At 40.2% G+C, this 18,216-nt stretch overlaps 1 protein-coding gene across 1 annotated transcript; it reads right to left on the bottom strand.

The window, feature by feature from the left end:
* Window positions 1-1,359: 1,359 nt before the first annotated feature.
* On the bottom strand, window positions 1,360-11,405 carry LOC117771440 (coiled-coil domain-containing protein 40-like). The gene is made up of 19 exons (XM_034601761.1): window positions 11,175-11,405; window positions 10,326-10,383; window positions 9,770-9,903; window positions 9,555-9,638; window positions 9,137-9,356; window positions 8,208-8,365; window positions 7,966-8,088; window positions 7,013-7,134; window positions 6,436-6,679; window positions 6,140-6,322; window positions 5,173-5,418; window positions 4,552-4,765; window positions 3,889-4,058; window positions 3,709-3,800; window positions 2,897-3,017; window positions 2,590-2,778; window positions 2,348-2,506; window positions 1,573-1,867; window positions 1,360-1,535 (listed from the first exon to the last, which is right to left on the bottom strand). Exons 1-18 carry the CDS (start codon window positions 11,274-11,276, stop codon window positions 1,631-1,633), a joined length of 2,856 nt encoding a protein of 951 aa, XP_034457652.1. The 5' UTR covers window positions 11,277-11,405; the 3' UTR covers window positions 1,360-1,535; window positions 1,573-1,630.
* Window positions 11,406-18,216: the final 6,811 nt, after the last annotated feature.

The raw sequence follows: 18,216 nt of genomic DNA on the forward strand, positions 1-18,216 counted from the left end.
ATTGGATGGAATAGAAGTTAATGAATTTCTCTAAAACAAAGTGATAACAGTACACGGTTACTAGTTTTTAAGATAAACTGAGATATTCCTGGTTAGTATAACAGGCCATTTTTATAAGAGAAGGCGTCAAGGTGCAACCTGTGTCATATACAGTTAACCCCTTTTGTTATTTCACAAAAACTTGAGTCTTGATCACTTGACAACAATTCCGGTAATATGGGTTTTTATCCAGTGTGCATCTGATATATATCAAGTTATGTAAATTATTTTTTATTTAAAATATTTGTTGTATTTTTGTAATATTTTTTGCATTTAAAGCAATTGCCAATTAAAGCATGATAAAAAGTTCAAGTCGATATACTTGTATATAATAATAGCTACACTGCCCTCATAAAAGGGTCTATTTGAGTGCAAGGGCAGGGTTTTGATGAAAAGTAATACACAATCTGAACATAATTCAACAAGTCATGCTGTCAAACTGAAATACCACGCTCTTTAAAGATAGGAAGAAAGCTCCATACCAGCTAACAACACAGTTGTTTTATTAGTGCACATGCCTTGACACATACCGCAGCAAATTCCATCCATAAAAAAATCTGTAGGGCTTTCCCCTAACACACTAAATAAAGTCTTTGTGGAATTTTGCTGTAGCCAAAAGCAGCCATTACAAAATAATGTTTAGGTGTTAGTCATTTCCACTCAGTACTAGTTTGGTGTGCTGTTTGTCGTGCCAAGCCTGTGCACGCCTACTGCCAGTTCTGGTGACAGTCCAACTCTACACAGTGCCTCCAGGTGCTGTGGAAATTCTTCAGAGACAAATTACAGGATGGTGCTCGTCTAGAAGACACAACCTCTTTGAGCCGGTTGCACAACATTCTTTGATAAAGTGTTCACCGTTCACGTCCCTGTTGCGTACAGCAGATGATGTGCTGCCATCAAGGAAGGCCTGCAACTGCTGTGGTAATCAGCTGTATTAAATCCAGGACGTATTGAACAAGTAACATATGTTAATATCCGTGCTTGAACTAACAGAAATGTCATTATGATCAGGTGTAACTGCCTTTGTCAGCCTGGACTGGTGTAATCTGATTATTTCAGTAGCAGATTATGAAGATGAATGTCTGCCCGTAGTAAATGTGCAGGTACTGACACACCACCACACAGGTGAATGGCACTAAATTAAGCATATCACAGATTAGTTTCCCAATCATTAAACATAATAATATTGCCCAATCTAGACAGCAACAGCTTTTTGTCAGTGTACGATACTTTATATGCACTTACAGATGTACAGTTAATCCAATTGAACAAAGCACAATACCAAAAATGTGAGATTATTTACTGTATTTACTGTATACTGTGTACTGAACCATTTAAGTTATCAATTAAGGACTTTGGATGATTTTTGTCACGGAAAAATCAATTAGTTTACAAACTGGCAGCTGGATTGAAAAAGCCAAACAGAGAAGGATTTAGTGGATTCTGATCGAGTTTCCATCGAGACTTTATTTGATTACATTGTACTGGACACAATTCATCACTTATCTCATCTTTCTCTCTCGACCCAACCTCATGTTACTCACTTCTTCTTCCTGTAATAACTTTCATGTCTACATTGTCTCCCACACTTTCAGGATGCCTGAGCACGACCTGCCAACGCTAACATTAGCCTGCGGAGTGGCCCCTGGTGCTGGGGGAACTCCTCACAGACTCGGTGCAAGATGGCAGAGGTAGCGTGCACATGCTCAGTCTGGGTTTGCAGAGCGGCTCTGACTGACTCTCTGGTGGACGAAGCTCTGTAGCGGCCCTCGCACACCCCCTGCAGCTTCTTGGCCCTTCTCTGTAGAGTCACCAGGTGGTCTAAGTTCTAGAGGGAGGGAAATGTAAAGAATGAGAGTGGATTTGATTTATGTTTTCACACTGATGTCAGAAAGTGGAAAACAATGACTGACTATATCTGGTATGCTTGCTAAGTGGGAGTGGTTCCAAGAGTGGAAACTGTGATGACAGTAAATCTCCAGCTGTGTCTACGTGACCTGGAAAGTGTTTTAACAAATATTTTCACCACACCTTCAACACATCAATAGCAACATTTACCGGCAGTAGACAGAAGGTGCATATTTCACTTCTGAAAGGAGACTTGATTGACACTCAGCTACAATATAGTACGGCAGCTTAAAAAAGAAGACTGTATTAGATTTCAATACAGTGAGGAATCAGTTACACTTAGAATGCAAGTGCAAACCAGTACAACTACATGAATAAAAACAGGCTAAACAGCATTTTAAAGCACTGTTACTGTATAGCACATAGTAGCATGTATTCATGCACAGTATTTGCTCCTTACCCTGACTTTAGTGTCCTCGAGATCAACAATTTCATGGTCCAGGGTGTTGCTGGTGTCGCACAGTTCTATCAGCCGCTGCTTCTGCTGTGCAAGCGCATCAGCCAGATTCCCCTGGCTCTCCTGTTGGTCCTTGATCACCTGCTCACACTCAGCTACATGCTGAAAAGATGAATGATGCATATAAGATAACAGTGCTTCAGTGCTACATATGCAGAAATGGATGATCATGACATGTGTCCTACCTTGTGCACGTCCTTGATCTTGCGCCGCAGGCCTTGTGCTTGGCGGCTCAGCTCGCCCTTTGTAGCCTGTTTTTGGGAGCTGTGGACCATGGCCTTTCTACGGTTAGCAATGGTCTCCCTCCTCGCCACTGTCTCTTCACTCTCCCTCAGCAACTGCTCCTGCTGCCTCTTTAGTTGGTTGAGTATGACCTAACACACACGTATTAAATGAGATTAAACAAACATTAAAACGAGCACACATATCATGAATAAAATTTTGCATGTATTGTCTGCCTCGTTTATTATTTATTGTGTTTGCAGTGTTTACCTCCATACGATGTATCTCAGCCTTCATCATCTGGATTTCTCCATGGACCACCTCAGAGTCCAAAGCTGAACGAGTCTCTTTTACAAGCTGGATCTTCTTCTCCCACAGCATGATCTGCCACCTGCAGGTCACACGCACACAACACATGAACCCAACAAAGGATTGCATGTAAAAAAACACCCAGTTAATGTGGAGGGGGAAAATTATAAAACCAGACTGACTTGAGCAGTCAATAACTGAATGATTTTCATCCAATTATAGGAAAAGTGTATTCAAATATGAACTCATGTACACTAGATGTAATGGTTTAAAAGCCATGATTTCATTTTTGCTCTTAAAACCACAAGAATATGGTCCTGTGTAAAACTCTAGCCCCCCTCCCCACGTCAATAGTTATTTAAATATTTTGATGGTCTTCATATTGATATGACATTTATTCAGTTTACATTTGTGTGATGCATCTAAGCCTTAAAGGAATAGTTCACTGAAAAATGAAAATTGGGAAAATGTGCGCATGTTGTGTGTGGCATGGGAAACTGCGTGTGCACAATGTTAGACTTTTTTGTGTTTAAATGCGTGTCTCATAAATTTTAGAACAAATCAAACAAACACAAAGTAAACTTCAAGTACTGTACAGGTCCTAATAACTTCTGATTAGTTTTGATGCATAATGTTTAAGAGCAATGTAAGCGCAGGCCGGTGGGGAAGTGTGGAAGTACAAAGAAAAACAGGCCTAATGTGCGTCTGCCCTAAAGCTAAAGGCTTTTTTTGTTGCAAAATATTTCATAGTTAAGACACAGATCTTAACTCACTCAGTTTCCGTCAGTCTGTTGAGGAGTCTTTCTTTTTCATCATGGGTCTTCTCATACGTCATCTGGATCTCCACTGACTCCCGCTCTGCCTCCTAAACACATAATATTTCACGTTTAATAATATTTAATATTAAAAGTGCAGAGAATAAAAACAATTAAAGCTGAATTTATCAGCCATGCCTTAAGTCTGTGGAGAAAATCTGACTCCATCAGCACATTCTCCTGCTCCAGTGCCTGGCTGAGCTGTCCGTTCTTGCTGAGCATGTAGTTGAGCTTCAGCAGGTCTCCTCTCAGCATCTTCGTGTTCTTCTCCAGATCTCTCTGCTCTTGGTGCTCTGCTTCAAATTGATCTGGTGGGGGTGGAGAGGGCGTCAGAGTACGACCGCAGATGGAAGTGTACAGGTTGTGCATAGTATGTGCAAATCCCTTTATATAGTTACATAGCATACTGCTATTTTAGTATACTATGGTTTACTACATAAATATAGTACATAACATTTTTATAGTCATATTTATATTGTATACCATTACTGTCATATGCTTTTAACAGTCTGTATGTTATGTATGTGTGTGTAGACGTCTATTTCAATATCTCCTCATTCATAACAAGTGAATTTCCTCAGCGTTGGATCAATAAAGTTATAATCGTATCTTTTTTTCGAAGCTTTTGTTGTGAAAAACATGTACTCAGTTAAAATAATAGTTACATTCTCAGACATGTCATTTACAAGCTAAAGACCATTAGTAGCCTTTAATTAACTTAGTGACAACTGACTTTTACTGACTGACTTGGACCTGTTTACCTATTCATGCATGTGTGTGCTTTTTAAGAACTTTACGTACTTTTGAAATGTATTTTTTTCTGCTGCATGACAGTGTGCTCTATCTGCAGTTTATGCATGTTCTTGCTGTTGGCCTCTATCTCCCGCGTCAGTCCTACTAGAGTCGTCTGACGTTTTATCCAGAGTTGCTGGTCATTCTTGATATTCGCTGCCAGCTCCTCGATCTCAGCCTTCAACGCATCTACCTTGATTTGCAGAGGACTTAGGTCTTCATGCTGGAAAAGAAGCCAAACAAATCACAAAGATAACATGTAATTATGAGGCACATCAGCAGAGCTGTTATTGTTTTCTCCGTCCTCCGTCCTCATTTTGTCTATGGACAGGTTTTGAGTCCAGTGATAGTGTTGCAACAAGTAGGAAGATGGGTGTGGTCTGACCCATGAGTGCCAAGCTATGTAATAATGTAGTAATGACTAATCAGTACCTATGAGCTGGAAAGTCAGCATGTTGAAAGGCATTGAAGCTAGTGTCATCACATCCCAAGATAATCTTTACTTTTTACGAAATACAGTATCTGACTCTTAAGATTGTTTCTAATGTACTTCAAAATTCAAATAGCTTATTATTGAATAATCCACATAAACAACAGACTACTTGGGATTTCATCTCCAAGATCTCTCACCCCAGTGCTGGCTGTGATTTTACTGATCTTTCTGTTGTAGTTGGCAATGGTGGTCTCCTTCTGTTCGATCAGTGCATTGAAGGAAGAAATCTGGGCCTGGTTGGACGTGATCATTTTTTGGTACTTTGCTTTCTCCTCATCGAGGGCTTCCTGAGCGAGGGAGAGGCTCTCCAGATGCTGGCTGACCTCTATGATCTCCAGTCCCACCGTCACCACGTCATTCTCCAGCTGCCACAGCTGAGAGATCTAAAGGGGAAAGAGAGGTGGTAAGAGAAACAATACTGTAATAGTAAATCGTGTCTGTATACATAAGTTATTGTACATATGTGGTTTTTTGATTTTCTAACTTTATGCATTAGACCTTTTTTACATTCCTACATCCTTCTTTCTTAACTAATCACTTATAATTCTGTTTCCCATGATCTTTTGCATAATAAACAGACACTCTAGACTCACTCAGGCCTTGAATCAGGTCTATGATGTCTTCGATGGCTCTGAATGGACCTTACCAATGTTTGAAAAATTATATCCTGGCTTGGGCTTCAGACAGAAAGCCTGAGTAACAAATTGATTGTTTGAAATTTGAAAAGATTGTGTAATTAGGAGGCAGGAGGACGTCTAATGACAGAAGTTATTAAGTTGGATGGCAGGCAACCTAGGATCCAGCTCTTTTTCAGTTCGACGAAAAATAGAGAAATTAAAAGCCAGGACATCTCTACTGCTTTAATTTGGACAGTTATTTTCTAGTCTGTCTCTTTTAAATTTTCAGCTTTGTGGACGTATAATACTGGAATTCAACACATACTATATTTATCTAAAAAATCCCAGTTTGAAACTGAAGGTCTACAAATATACTGTTTATTAAATCATATACTAATAACAATGACAACATTACTTCTTATGCACATGGAGGGACTCTGCACTGTCTCTGGATGCTTTTTCTATCTTTCAAAAATGACATCTTTACCTTTTCTTTCTTAAGTGAAGCTTTCTTGCTTATCAGCTTTTGGGAGTATTTGGCAGCCTTGTTGTGGGTAAGCTTCTCCTGCATGTGGGTCATGATCTTGTCCTCCAGCTCCAGACGCACAGCTTTCTCTTTCTCCAACTGCCTCCTCTGATTATTCAGTTGAGCCTGGTGGCTGCTGGTTGCCTAGAATGAAGAAGGAGAAGTTGGGGGTAAAGAAAGTGTGTGAAATAGTTATCTAGGGAGAGAGAGTAGAACGACTGTCGGCACAAACACAGAAGGCTTTGCACTCTCTCCACCTTCGTGAGCCTGTCGAGGGTGTTCTTGGAGTCGCTCAGGATGCGGATGCAGATGCTGTATTCTGCCTGTAGAGCCTCGTGCTGGACCTGTTTCTGACTGATCAGCTTTCTGGAGGTGGCTCCATCCATCAGGTTCCTGTTCAGCTGCAGAGTCAGTGCCTCATTCTTCTGCTGTTCTTCAGTGGTGGATTTCTTGTAGCTTTCAATCTCTTTGTCCAATAAGATCACCTGGTGCTCTTTTGTGCTTTGGGAAACACAAACAGCAGAAAAGCACGTGTGAACGCATGCTTTCATTTTGATATTTGTCACCATTCCTTATATCTCAGATCATGAAACAGGTGAAAACCTGCTTTTATCATAGTGACAGTAATTTTTGTTTTCATTTCCCTTTAAGCTTTAGCCTGAAAAGTAGAGGATGGCAACAATCTGTCACTGAGACAAACGTTATCCCCATCTTGTTTGTGAAACATGTTTTCAGCAGAGACATTACATGAACAACATGTTTGAAGTACATTAGCTCATTTCAAGTGGATCAGTAGCATATTAATATTCATCCCTCTCTTGTCCTAATTCTCACCGCACATCCTCCTGCATCTTGCTGAGGTCTTCATCTCGTCTCCTCAAGCTCAACACGCTGCTGTTCCACAGCTGCAGCAGCTGTTTACGCATCATCACCAGAGACTCCATCTCCATCTGAACCTGCACACAGACACAAACATGGGTGGACATGTGAGAATGCCAGTGTTGTACAGACACTTCACCAACACTCATATAATATGAGAATCAAACAATGTAAATCAGAAGCTTACATTTAGAAGAGAATCTATGATTGGGGACAATGACCCTGCCTTTAATACTTAGGTTGAGTCAAGTTCATGAAATCAAATCAAGCATATACTGTCATAATAATCTCACTGGTCAACTATAAGTTACTGCAAGATATACAGTACTTTTATGCCAAACACCTTGTTCATATTGAGTAATTTCGCAGTAATTTGATTCATGTTTTTAATCGTTTGGAAGCACAGAAATGAATATCTTTACAGTAAAACTTGATTAAATGTATAATATGAAAGGTGTCACATTCACCTGATGCTGCATCTTAGCATCTGCACTTTTTTGGTTTGCGTAACTGATCGCTTGCTAATAGTTAACAAACAGCAGGTAAACTCGGAGCCCCGTTGAGCTGCTGAGGAGCCAGATGTTCTCGGGAGGAGATTAAAAGGAGGATAAATGTTGGACTTGTATTCATTATGTGGCCAGAAACACAACTCCAACTTATAGTGTACATAATTTGTTTATTTATTGTTTTCTAACACTGACATTTGTGTCATTTTATTTCTTACAGCTTGTACCACTGTTTTTAAGTGGCCAAAACTATATTGCAGCTTTAATCTTTAATCCTGTCAGTTCAATGCAATAGATTGTCCTGTTAACAGTAGCATTAATTTAAACTATACAAGGTTGATGCCTAAGGCACTTTGACCTTACAGATACAGTATATACTGTCTTATTTCATCCTATAGTTACCTCAGAGAGGACCTGTCTGGCTGCCTGCGTCTCCTCTGCTTGAGCACTGGCCTTGGCCTCATACATGGCAACCTGCTGAGTCAGCCTCTCCAGTTCCTTCGTCAGACGCTCCACATACAAATCCTGATGAAACAATATTTTCAACCAATGAAAGTGAATTAATGAATCAATGAATATGTATAATACAGATAGAGCTTCAAATGAGCTGATATTGTTAATGTGCCCGACTTCATCCTGTCCACCTGCTTCAGTTTCTGCTCTTCAGCCTGACTCTTCTCAGCTCCTGCTTTGCGTCTGGTGGTCCTATTGGCTTTGACGTTAGAATGCAGATCTTCACAGGCTCTCTGTGCGAAGACGAGGTGCAGCGACAAGTTGTCGACCTCTGCCTGTAGCTGGGACACTGGAGAAGATACACAGCGTTAAAACATTAACAATAAGACTCAGATCTTTAGTTTGGAAACATAGACTGACACTGATTCTGTCTTACTGGTGCTGAAACAGTGTTTATGTCCAATGGACTAGTACTTTCATACAAAGCCAATTTAGCACTGATATGGATGAGGCTCAAATCTATTTCATTTAGATTTAACTGTTGAATGTTCTGTGTAAACATTCAAACTTAAAATATAAAGCTAATTTAATTAGTGACTTAGCTTTATGTTGCAATTTGTCTCATCAGGTTGCACTAAAATCTAGACCCATGTGTTTTATCTACATCTGCATATTTTTTAGATGACTGAGTTACCTTCACAGGCAGAACAAAGGAAGCTATAATATAATCATACTCTAGATTAATAAGAAACGTTCTCCAACTTCTAATAATCCTAATATTTTATGCTGCTGGATGAATCTATTGTTCTTTCCCTGGACATGGTGACACTGACAAACACAAGTTGCTGATTAATTTGGGTGTTTAAGAGGATCCAGACTGGTTTCTGAATTTTAAATGAGATAATAATAATATTACAATTCACAATTTTCATAAAAGTAAAGGACGGGCCCGACTTCACTATGGTATATTTCACTCATAATTCCAAACATAAGACGCATAATGGATTTAAATTGAAATCTTGTTCATAAGCGTTTAAAGTACATGGTGCAACACGTGAGAATGGAATATAATCCTGAATCAGGACCAAGGCAAGACCCCCAGATGGAAAGTCAGGCTCACCATCAGCTTTGGCTTTGCTGTGCTGGTTGCTAATGTTGGAAAAGTGTCTATTCCCTGCCTCCAGCTGATCCTGGGCCTGCCGATATTCGGTTTCTGCCTGTTCCCTGTTCTGATGATGCTCCTCCAGCCTTGTGTGGAGTCGGGCCAGCTGCTCCTGAATCCTGAAAATCTTTAAACCTTTCTCCTGTATGAGGCTGGCCTCGGCCTTCTCAACTCCCAGCTGTGGCAGAGGTAGAGAGAGTGAGGGAGAAAGAGCAAAGGCAGGAATCCAACACGTTCTTTCTCAAAGGTGTTTAGTTTGTTGATTTCATCTGCTTTTCATTGTCAATAGTTTTATGCTGGGCCTTAAAATGTGCTTGCTCAACATCACCATCTTCTGGACATACTGAGAACATATAGTTAAAGAAAAGTAAACAACCTTTTCCTTTAACTCCACCTCGATCCTCTCCAGCTCCTCTCTCAGCTGTTTGTTCAGAGCAGCTTGTTGCCTTCTGACTAGGGGCTGTCAAAAGATGAAACGTTGAAACAATGACAGTGGGAATGATAAATGAAGAAATCTAATATTATGAAAATAAACTCGAAATGCAAACAGATAACTTGTGATCACATAAATATTAAGGAGAAACTACACACATGTTCTGGATCAAGAACAAGAAATTCCTCCTCTTCCTCATCCTCCAGCAGTGGCTCCTCATCCTCCATGTCTTCTAACGTGTTGAGGTTGGAGAGGTTAATATTCACCGGCATCTGAGCAGAGTTGTCTTGCACTGAAACACAGAAAATAAAGTCATTCTTAAAATGAATCAACAAATTTTGATCCACACTGCTGTGTGATACTGAACTTGTGAGTATGCTAAGATGAACTATTCTTTCAATGCAAATATTTAGAGGATGAGTAAAGTTAAAGAAATTATTGTAAGTTTATTCACAAAAAAGGTTCCCTACAATATTTCTTAATTAACTATTCATTAATAATAATAATAATTAGGCAAACCAACCTAAATTATCTTTTTTATGTACTTACCTAGTTTACGTAAATTGTAAATATGTCTGTGTTACTTTTGCCTATTTATTTATAAACGTGAATGTATTGAACAGTGCTATGTTGTGTCACAGCTTTGTATCGAATTGTAAATCCCGGCAGGTTTAGTGGGTGACTGACCAGAATCCTGGGAGTTTTCATCCTCACCACTAAGGAAAGGGTCCGGCTGAGGGGCCGAGTCTTCAGGCTCTGATCCTGTCTGATCCTGTGAGTCACACTGGGACACATACACAGCATGTATAAAGCTTCTTGATATAGATTATGATATAGACATTGTGTATTGTTAGACAAACATAGCATTACCACTTTTTCACTGCAAACATTTCCTGTGAAATTTAAGGCCACACTGTCAAATTATAAAGATGCTTTCACTCAATACAAGCCAATTTTGCTGCTTAAAATAGGCAAAGGCATTTGTCTATGTACATTTGTTTGTTTGATTGTAATTTAGAAATAAATAAATTCAGAGAGAATTGTAATCTTTCCTTATTTAGAGATAATTTTGTCAAATTTTGGTCCCTAGAATCATAAATTTCAAAAATGTAAATTTTAAGTCATCTGATGCTAAAAGAAGTAATTTAGTTTTTAACCTTACTTTATTGCTGACATTAGTCTTTTTGATCTCATTTGTCTGTGCTAAAATGAGATCAGGGATAACATGATTTCTTTTAAGACATTTAAACAAGTGAAATTCACCCAATGCAATGGGAGCGTTAGGAGTAAAAGCCTGTAATCTTATAGTTTGTCCTTAAATTTGACAGGGTGGTTTTGCAGAGGTGGACCTTTACAGTCGCTGGAAATTGTTTTCTCATCAGATTATGCTATGAAATAGTGTACTAAGCTTCTTATTTTGTGCATTTTGAAATTAAGTAATCTTCAAGTGCAACATCACAGCACCTGAAGTCCCCATGTCTTCACAGGGGGTTTATAAAGAAGTTAAAACAATAAAAGAAAAAACGCAGCTTGACTCATCTTGATTCCTCACACACAGCATACCTCTGGTGGGTCAGTTGCTGCCCTGTCCTCTGATGCCACTCCTTCCTGTGGCTCTGGGTCTTCGTCAACTTGGCTGTACCTTCCTTCCATAGCGCTCTGCATTGGACCTGTGATGACGAACAAGTGGTCTTACATACAGGCTACCAGTGGATGAACCAGCACGGGTCTGGTGTGAGTCCGTTAGCTGTTCCAATGTGTGAGGCAGCTTTTACATTTTACACTCCAAGCTGCTGGAACTCTACCTGAGGGCCGAGAGCTACGGTGGCCCTGAGAGCTAAACGCACTGCAACTTAAGAAAACACATGCAAGTAGAAAAAAATAAAGCAAAGTAATCAATTGAACAACACAACACAACACATTATACACAACACAACACATTAAACCAAAAAAGCCTCTTGGACCATAACTGTCCGCCATGATGGATGTTTGCTAATTTGCATACGTTTTTTATCCAATGAACACCAAATTCAGTATAAAGAATTGTGAGACGGATATACACATTTCTATTATAAATGATCAGGATTGGTCAAAAAACCTGGCCGTTATTAACCATAAACTTAGCCATAACTCTTAAAAATAAAATATTGTCTAATCATCGTGAAACTAATTTGATATCTTTATATCTTATTGTAGAATAGGCGTGTTGAAGCATTTTGAGTTTCGCCCATACGGAGCACCAAAAATATAAAATTGTTTTCCTATTGAGCCGCTTCCTCCATTTGAGTCGCTTCTTCTTATTGAGCTGCTTCCTCTAATTAAGCAGCTTTTTGTGGTCGGCTGTGGCTAAGGGTGGTAGTCGGCTAAATGACATAATGTGCTGCTTTCTCCTATTGAGCGAATTAAGGCTTGAACCCGCTCATTGCTGCTTATGGCTATATTTATGAGCTATTTTTTCTTTTGTTCTTCTTCTTATGTCCTGCCATCTTCTCTTAATTTTATCGGTTGCTCTTTTTGTTTTATCCACAGCATTTACTTTCTCGCAGATACTCTCCCATATCGCGTTTCTTTGAGTTATATTAATATTTCTTTGCTGTAGCTCAACAAATATAAGTTTGTTTGCCTCTTGAACAAACACCTCCAATTCCATGGCATTAAATTTCACTTCGCACTTGCGCTCACTCTGCTATCCATAATGCTCCGTGGCGGAAACCAGTACCGCATGCAAAACACGTTTGCACCTGTTATCATTTGCGCAATTGTTTTTAATAGATCACCCATAAAACGCCCACCAAGCAAACGTGCAATCTGTTATAATGCACACGCAATTTAGCACTCTTTATTTGGGATCTTATTAGATCAGGCCCTTACAGTTTAGCTCATTTTCCAACATCACTGACAGGCAGTGACTTTAACAACGTCAAACCGCGGCAACAACAACCGTGTCCAGACTTTTTCATCACTTTTAAGTGTCCCCTGGAAACAATTTTGTTGTCGTTTTCTGTAATTGCAGCGCGTTTCTGTAAAGTGTTGTGTTATGTGTAATGTGTTGTGTGTAATTTGTTTTGTTCAGTGTAATGTGTTGTGTTGTCTGTAATGTGGTGTGTTGTGTTGTCAAATGGATGAAGATGTTTTCTTAACAATATTTATGGATGGGTTACAGATTAAATAAAGAACATCCTTTGTCGCCATCATCCTTAAGACTGCATTCTTTTACCTGCTCTGGGCCCAAGTTAATAGTTTGAAATCACCTTCTTTTCTTTTTTCTCTTGCCGAAAAGTGAATGTAGCTCCTTCTTGGTTGTCGGTTAGATTGCAGCTCCTGGTCTGTAGCTACCTCTCAGTATTTTTCTAGGTATGTTTCTGCTTCTTCGTTTAGTTTATTGGCAGGTGGCAACCAACGTCAAGGTGCATCCAATTTCAATATCCTACTTCTTCTTCTTCTCCCTTCAAAATGCCTTGATTTCATCCACTATCATCACACAGTCCTTTTCTACCTGCTGGAATACCTGTTCTCTTGTCTTCAAAGGTGTTCCTTTACATTCCATCTGTATTTTACCCTGCAGCCATTGATGTGTCTTTGATGTCTCTTTTGAGGCAGATACACCTTTTTCAGACTGCGCACGCAACCACGGATGGCGATCAGTTTCTGGCAGACGATCGTTTTTTGGCAAGACACCTGCGTTGCATAATGCGCCTGGATGCAGTGTCGCTGCCAGAGGGGCCACCTGGATACAGTAAAAGCTATAATCAGAGTTTTGATAGGGAAAATATTTTAATGATTCTGTCTCATAAAATTTCTAACTACAAAGTAGTGTGATAGAAGTTTCCGGAAGCTGGTGAAAGGAGAACTCAGGCAGCAGCTGATGTCTTATGTAAAAGATTTTAATGTAGACTTGATGCATCAAGGAGACCAGAAGGTGGAACAATATACAAACGCTAACAGAGTAACATGAGCAATTGTCACCCCCCAAGTCTGAAGATGTCTCCCACAGCCTCCCAGTATATCTCCCTCTACTTGCGTCACCCATTCTAACAGCACATCCATGAAAGCATGCATACCTAACCTTTACCGCTAGCCACTGATGTAATATGCAAAAGAATTGGAGTTGGTGCCTCTCTGTCTGGTTGGCCCTTTATCTATAACCTGAACTTGCGCACTGCTTAGAGAGAGAAGGGAGTATTTGTGCAATGAGTCTGGAAGTACTCTCCTCATGGTGAACAGATGTACTGTATGAGGATGGTAAAAAATTCTCTCACAGTTCCCCCTTTATGATCATGAGATCATTTCAAACCAGTGGTCATCATTGTTTTGGTCAGTGTTTCTTTTATTTTATAGGTATATATTCAAATAAGTTTTCTAACAATAAGTTTGGTAACTGGACTGAATTCTTGAGGTTGACGAAAGAAGCCAACCATGATATTTATATAAAAATAGAGAAAATGAAAGGAGGGAACTTGCATGTGACCTGGCCATTGTCCCGAAATGTTTTGGATGTTGCAACTTCCCATTAATATATGATTTAAGGCATGTTCCATTATCGTAGTGCGGGGATCATGATTTGGTAACAGCATGATCGAGATACTGGGATCAATTTAAAGCTATACAAAAGAGCACCTGGGCCTGACAGCTTCCCCATTGAATTTTTAAGAAATTTTCAGATAAACTGCTGCCACTCTTGCTTAACATGTGTAATGACTCGCTATCCAGAGGCACTCTGCCACAAACCCTGACAAATGCATTAATTACTCTATTGTTAAAACCTGGAAAAGATGCAAATTAATGTGGATCCTATTGACCAATATCTCTCCTAAATGCAGATTATAAAATTTTGGCGAAGGTCCTAGCTGTACTTCTGGAAAAGTTATTCACCAGGTTATTTCTGAAGACCAAACTGGTTTCATAAGGAATCGCCAGTCTTTCAGCAATATCCGCCGCCTGTTGAATGTTATTCACTCCCCTGTGCCTGGAGAGACTTCAAAAGGAATTCACAGATGGAGCACTGAGCATAGAGTCTCGCTATATGCTTACGATTTATCAGTTTATATTTCTGACCCGGTAGAATCTGTTCCTGCATTAGTTGGTATTCTTAAACAATTTGGGACCTTCTCAGGATATAAGTTAAATATTCCAAAAGCGAATGCTTCCCTTTAAACAATTTAGCAATAAGGACTCCAGAAATACAACTACCGTTCCGTATATGTAATTCTGAATTCAAATATCTGGGCATCTATATCACTCGAAAATTCAAAAGCTTGTATGGTAGGAATTTCTCTCCATTAATCAATAAGATTAAGACAGACTTTGATAGATGGAAAACCATCTATATTTCACTCACAGGCAGGGTTAATTCTGTTAAGATGTGTGTTTTACCAAGCTTCTTATATTTATTTCAATGTCTCCCTGTGTTCTTGCCTAAGCTCTTTTTTACTACCTTGGATAAGCACATTACGGGTTTCTTATGGAATGATAAGCAACCAAGGATAAGTAAAGTGATGCTACAAAGACATCAATCTCAAGGTGGACTCTCTTCCTTATTTCAGATATTACTACTGGGCAGCAAATATACAGAAAATAATATACTGGATCAAGCATCCTCAAGTAAGCTGGTGTCTAAATGAAGCTAAATCGTGTACATCTTCCTCTCTTCTAGCATTGGTAACCTCTAGACTACCCTTCTCCCCAAGAAAATCCTTGACCAAACCTATAGTAATTGCAACATTGAACATTCTGGCACAATTCTGTAAAAACTTTGGCTTCACAGATTTATCCACTCTAACTCCTATTCATGATAATCACCTCTTTCCCCCACCTAGACTAGACTGTGCATTCTCTCTATGGCAATGTCAATTATACATCACTGGGGTGTTTGGGGGTTCCGGAGATATATTTGAAATATACAATATCCCTCAATCGCATCTTTTTCGCTTTTTCCAAGTGCGACATTTTGCCAGATCTTACAACTCCAATTTCCCTAATTCACCTCTAGAACACCCAACCATAGGTAAAAGTAATTATATCCCAAATATATCAAATCATCAACTCAATTACTGAGACTAACATTGGTAAAATCAAAGCGGATTGGGAAAAAGAACTTGGCATGAGCATACCCGATTCATTTTGGAACCAGGCCCTTAAATAAAAGCTCATCGTGTGCACGGTTAAATTTCCTACAATTCAAGGTACTGCATTGCTTGCACTACTCTAACTCCAAACTTTCAAAAATGTACTCTAATGTGGTAGATGTCATGATTCACCAGCAGATCTTACTCACATGTTTTGGATCTGTCCACAACTCACAACTTACTGGGACAAAGTATTCAAAGTAATATCAGACTCCCTCAGTCTTAATCTCCTACCCAATGCCTGGATGTGCATCTTTGGTGTTCAGGGCGACGAAGACAAAACTTTAATAAATAAAAACAAAAACATAATTGCTTTCTCAACCCTTTTGGCACGAAGGAGAATCTTAATGGATTGGAAGTCACATCATCCCCCAAATTGTTCTATGTGGTTGAGGGATTTGGTGTTCTCCTTGAAATTGGAGAAAATTAAATTCTCGCTGCGGGGTCATCCTGAGACATTCAAATCCACTTGGGGTCCGATCATACAATACCATCCTGTAATTTGTTAACTTATTTTGCTTAGACTCCTTGAGTTATTAATATGGCAATGTACTTTCTGCATCGAGGCAGTGTGATCTGTTTTGGGGTTTTGGTTAACAATCAGTCAAGTAAGATCTTTTTCTAAGACATTCAATTCGGTTACATAATCTGGCGTTGTTAGCAGGATCACCACAATCAGAGGACTGTGTTGGTTGCTTTTTAAGTCATAGTTTTGTTTCTGTTATCTTGTCTACTGAGCAGAGAAGGGTGTTGTACATTGAGCATAGAATATAGTTTTTTCATTTATTTAAGGCAAGGCAAGAGTTGGCACTACGTGGGATCTACTAATGGCACAGGAACTGGAGGACCTCAGGGAGAGGGTGCAACAGCTGCAGGCAGAAAGGGACAGTTGTTGAAACTCTGAACCTATAATCTACCTTCCTAGAGAAGGGAAGTGCCCTATGTTCAGGGGTGCTCATGGCATCAGTGTAGATGAGTGGGTCGAGGAGGTAAGGGCTAGCATGAGGGCTGGACATTTGGGGCCCAACGATCAAGCACATTTTATCTTTGACCATTTAGAGGGGGAAACCAGGGATAAGATAAGAAGTCCTTTATTAGTCCCGCAATGGGGAAATTTGCAATGTTACAGCAGCAGAAGACATCACATAAGTAGCATGCAGTACTTGGGTGAAGGAATATAAAGAAATAGAAATATACAACAATATATAGTAAAAATATACAACTATTTACACCGGTACAGTGTAAAGAAATATATTATGTGTCAGAATATGTACAGTAAATGGGTTGCACATAACGGTTTATATTGCACAGAATTTTTTTACAAAATTAATATAGTACTGTGAATATTGCCCAGTTGAGAAAGTTAAAGTGACAGTCCATAGAGGTGGTGCATGTAGTTTTACTTGGAACAGAGCTGGTTGTAAAGTCGTACTGCTGCAGGAAGGATCGAACTGCGGGTGGATCAGTCTGTTGCTGAAGGAGCTGCCCAGGGCTGTGATGGTGTCCTGCAGGGGGTGGGACTGGTTGTCCATGAGAGAAGACAGCTTCGCCATCATCCTCCTCTGTCCCACCACCTCCACCGGGTCAAGCGGGTATCCCAGGACCGAGCTGGCCCTCCTAATCAGTCGGTCCAGTCTCTTCCTGTCAGCAGTTGAAATGCTGCTGCCCCAGCAAACTTCCAAAGAAGATGGCAGATGCCACCACAGAGTCATAAAAAGTCTTCAAGAGCGCCCCCTGCACTCCAAATGACCTCAGTCTACTGAGCAGATACAGTCTGCTCTGGCCCTTCTTAAAGAGTGCACTGGCATGATTGGTCCAGTCCAGTTTATTGTTCAGGTGAACACCCCGGTACTTATGTGAGGTCACTGACTCTATGCCCCTTCCCTGGATGTTCACCAGTATCAAGGGGGAGTGTCTGCGCCTGTGGAAATCCACCACCAGTTCTTTGGTTTTCCCTGCATTGATCTGGAGGCAGTTCCGCTGGCACCAGTCCACAAAGTCCTCCGTCAGTCCTCTGTATTCCCTGTCGGGAATCGCAATGGTAAGAGTCAGTCGCAGAGTCATCAGAGAACGTCTGCAGGTGACAGGAGGGTGAGTGGTAGGTGAGGTCTGCAATCTAGAGGGTGAAGAGGAACAGAGCCGACACAAAGTCCCGGATCCTCACATACTGGGGTCTGTTGGTCAGGTAGTCCAATATCCAGGATGTGAGGTGCAGATCCACTCCACCGTGCTCCAGGATGAGATAAAGTACAGACCACACGCAGAGCGGGAAGACCCAGTAGCAGCTCGATTAGTTGCCCCTTGCCCCCAGGTAACCATTAAGTTGGCAGGTGTAGAGGTCAAGTGTCTGCTCGATACAGGGTCAATGGTATCCATCATTAGAGAGACTTTTTTCAGGCAAAACTTTCAGGGTAAGTTGAAGTCTTGTCATTGGTTACAGCTGCAGGCCGCTAATGGGTTGACCATCCCTTATGTTGGAT

Source organism: Hippoglossus hippoglossus, chromosome 1, assembly GCF_009819705.1.
Source record: "Hippoglossus hippoglossus isolate fHipHip1 chromosome 1, fHipHip1.pri, whole genome shotgun sequence".
Lineage (NCBI taxonomy): Eukaryota > Metazoa > Chordata > Actinopteri > Pleuronectiformes > Pleuronectidae > Hippoglossus > Hippoglossus hippoglossus.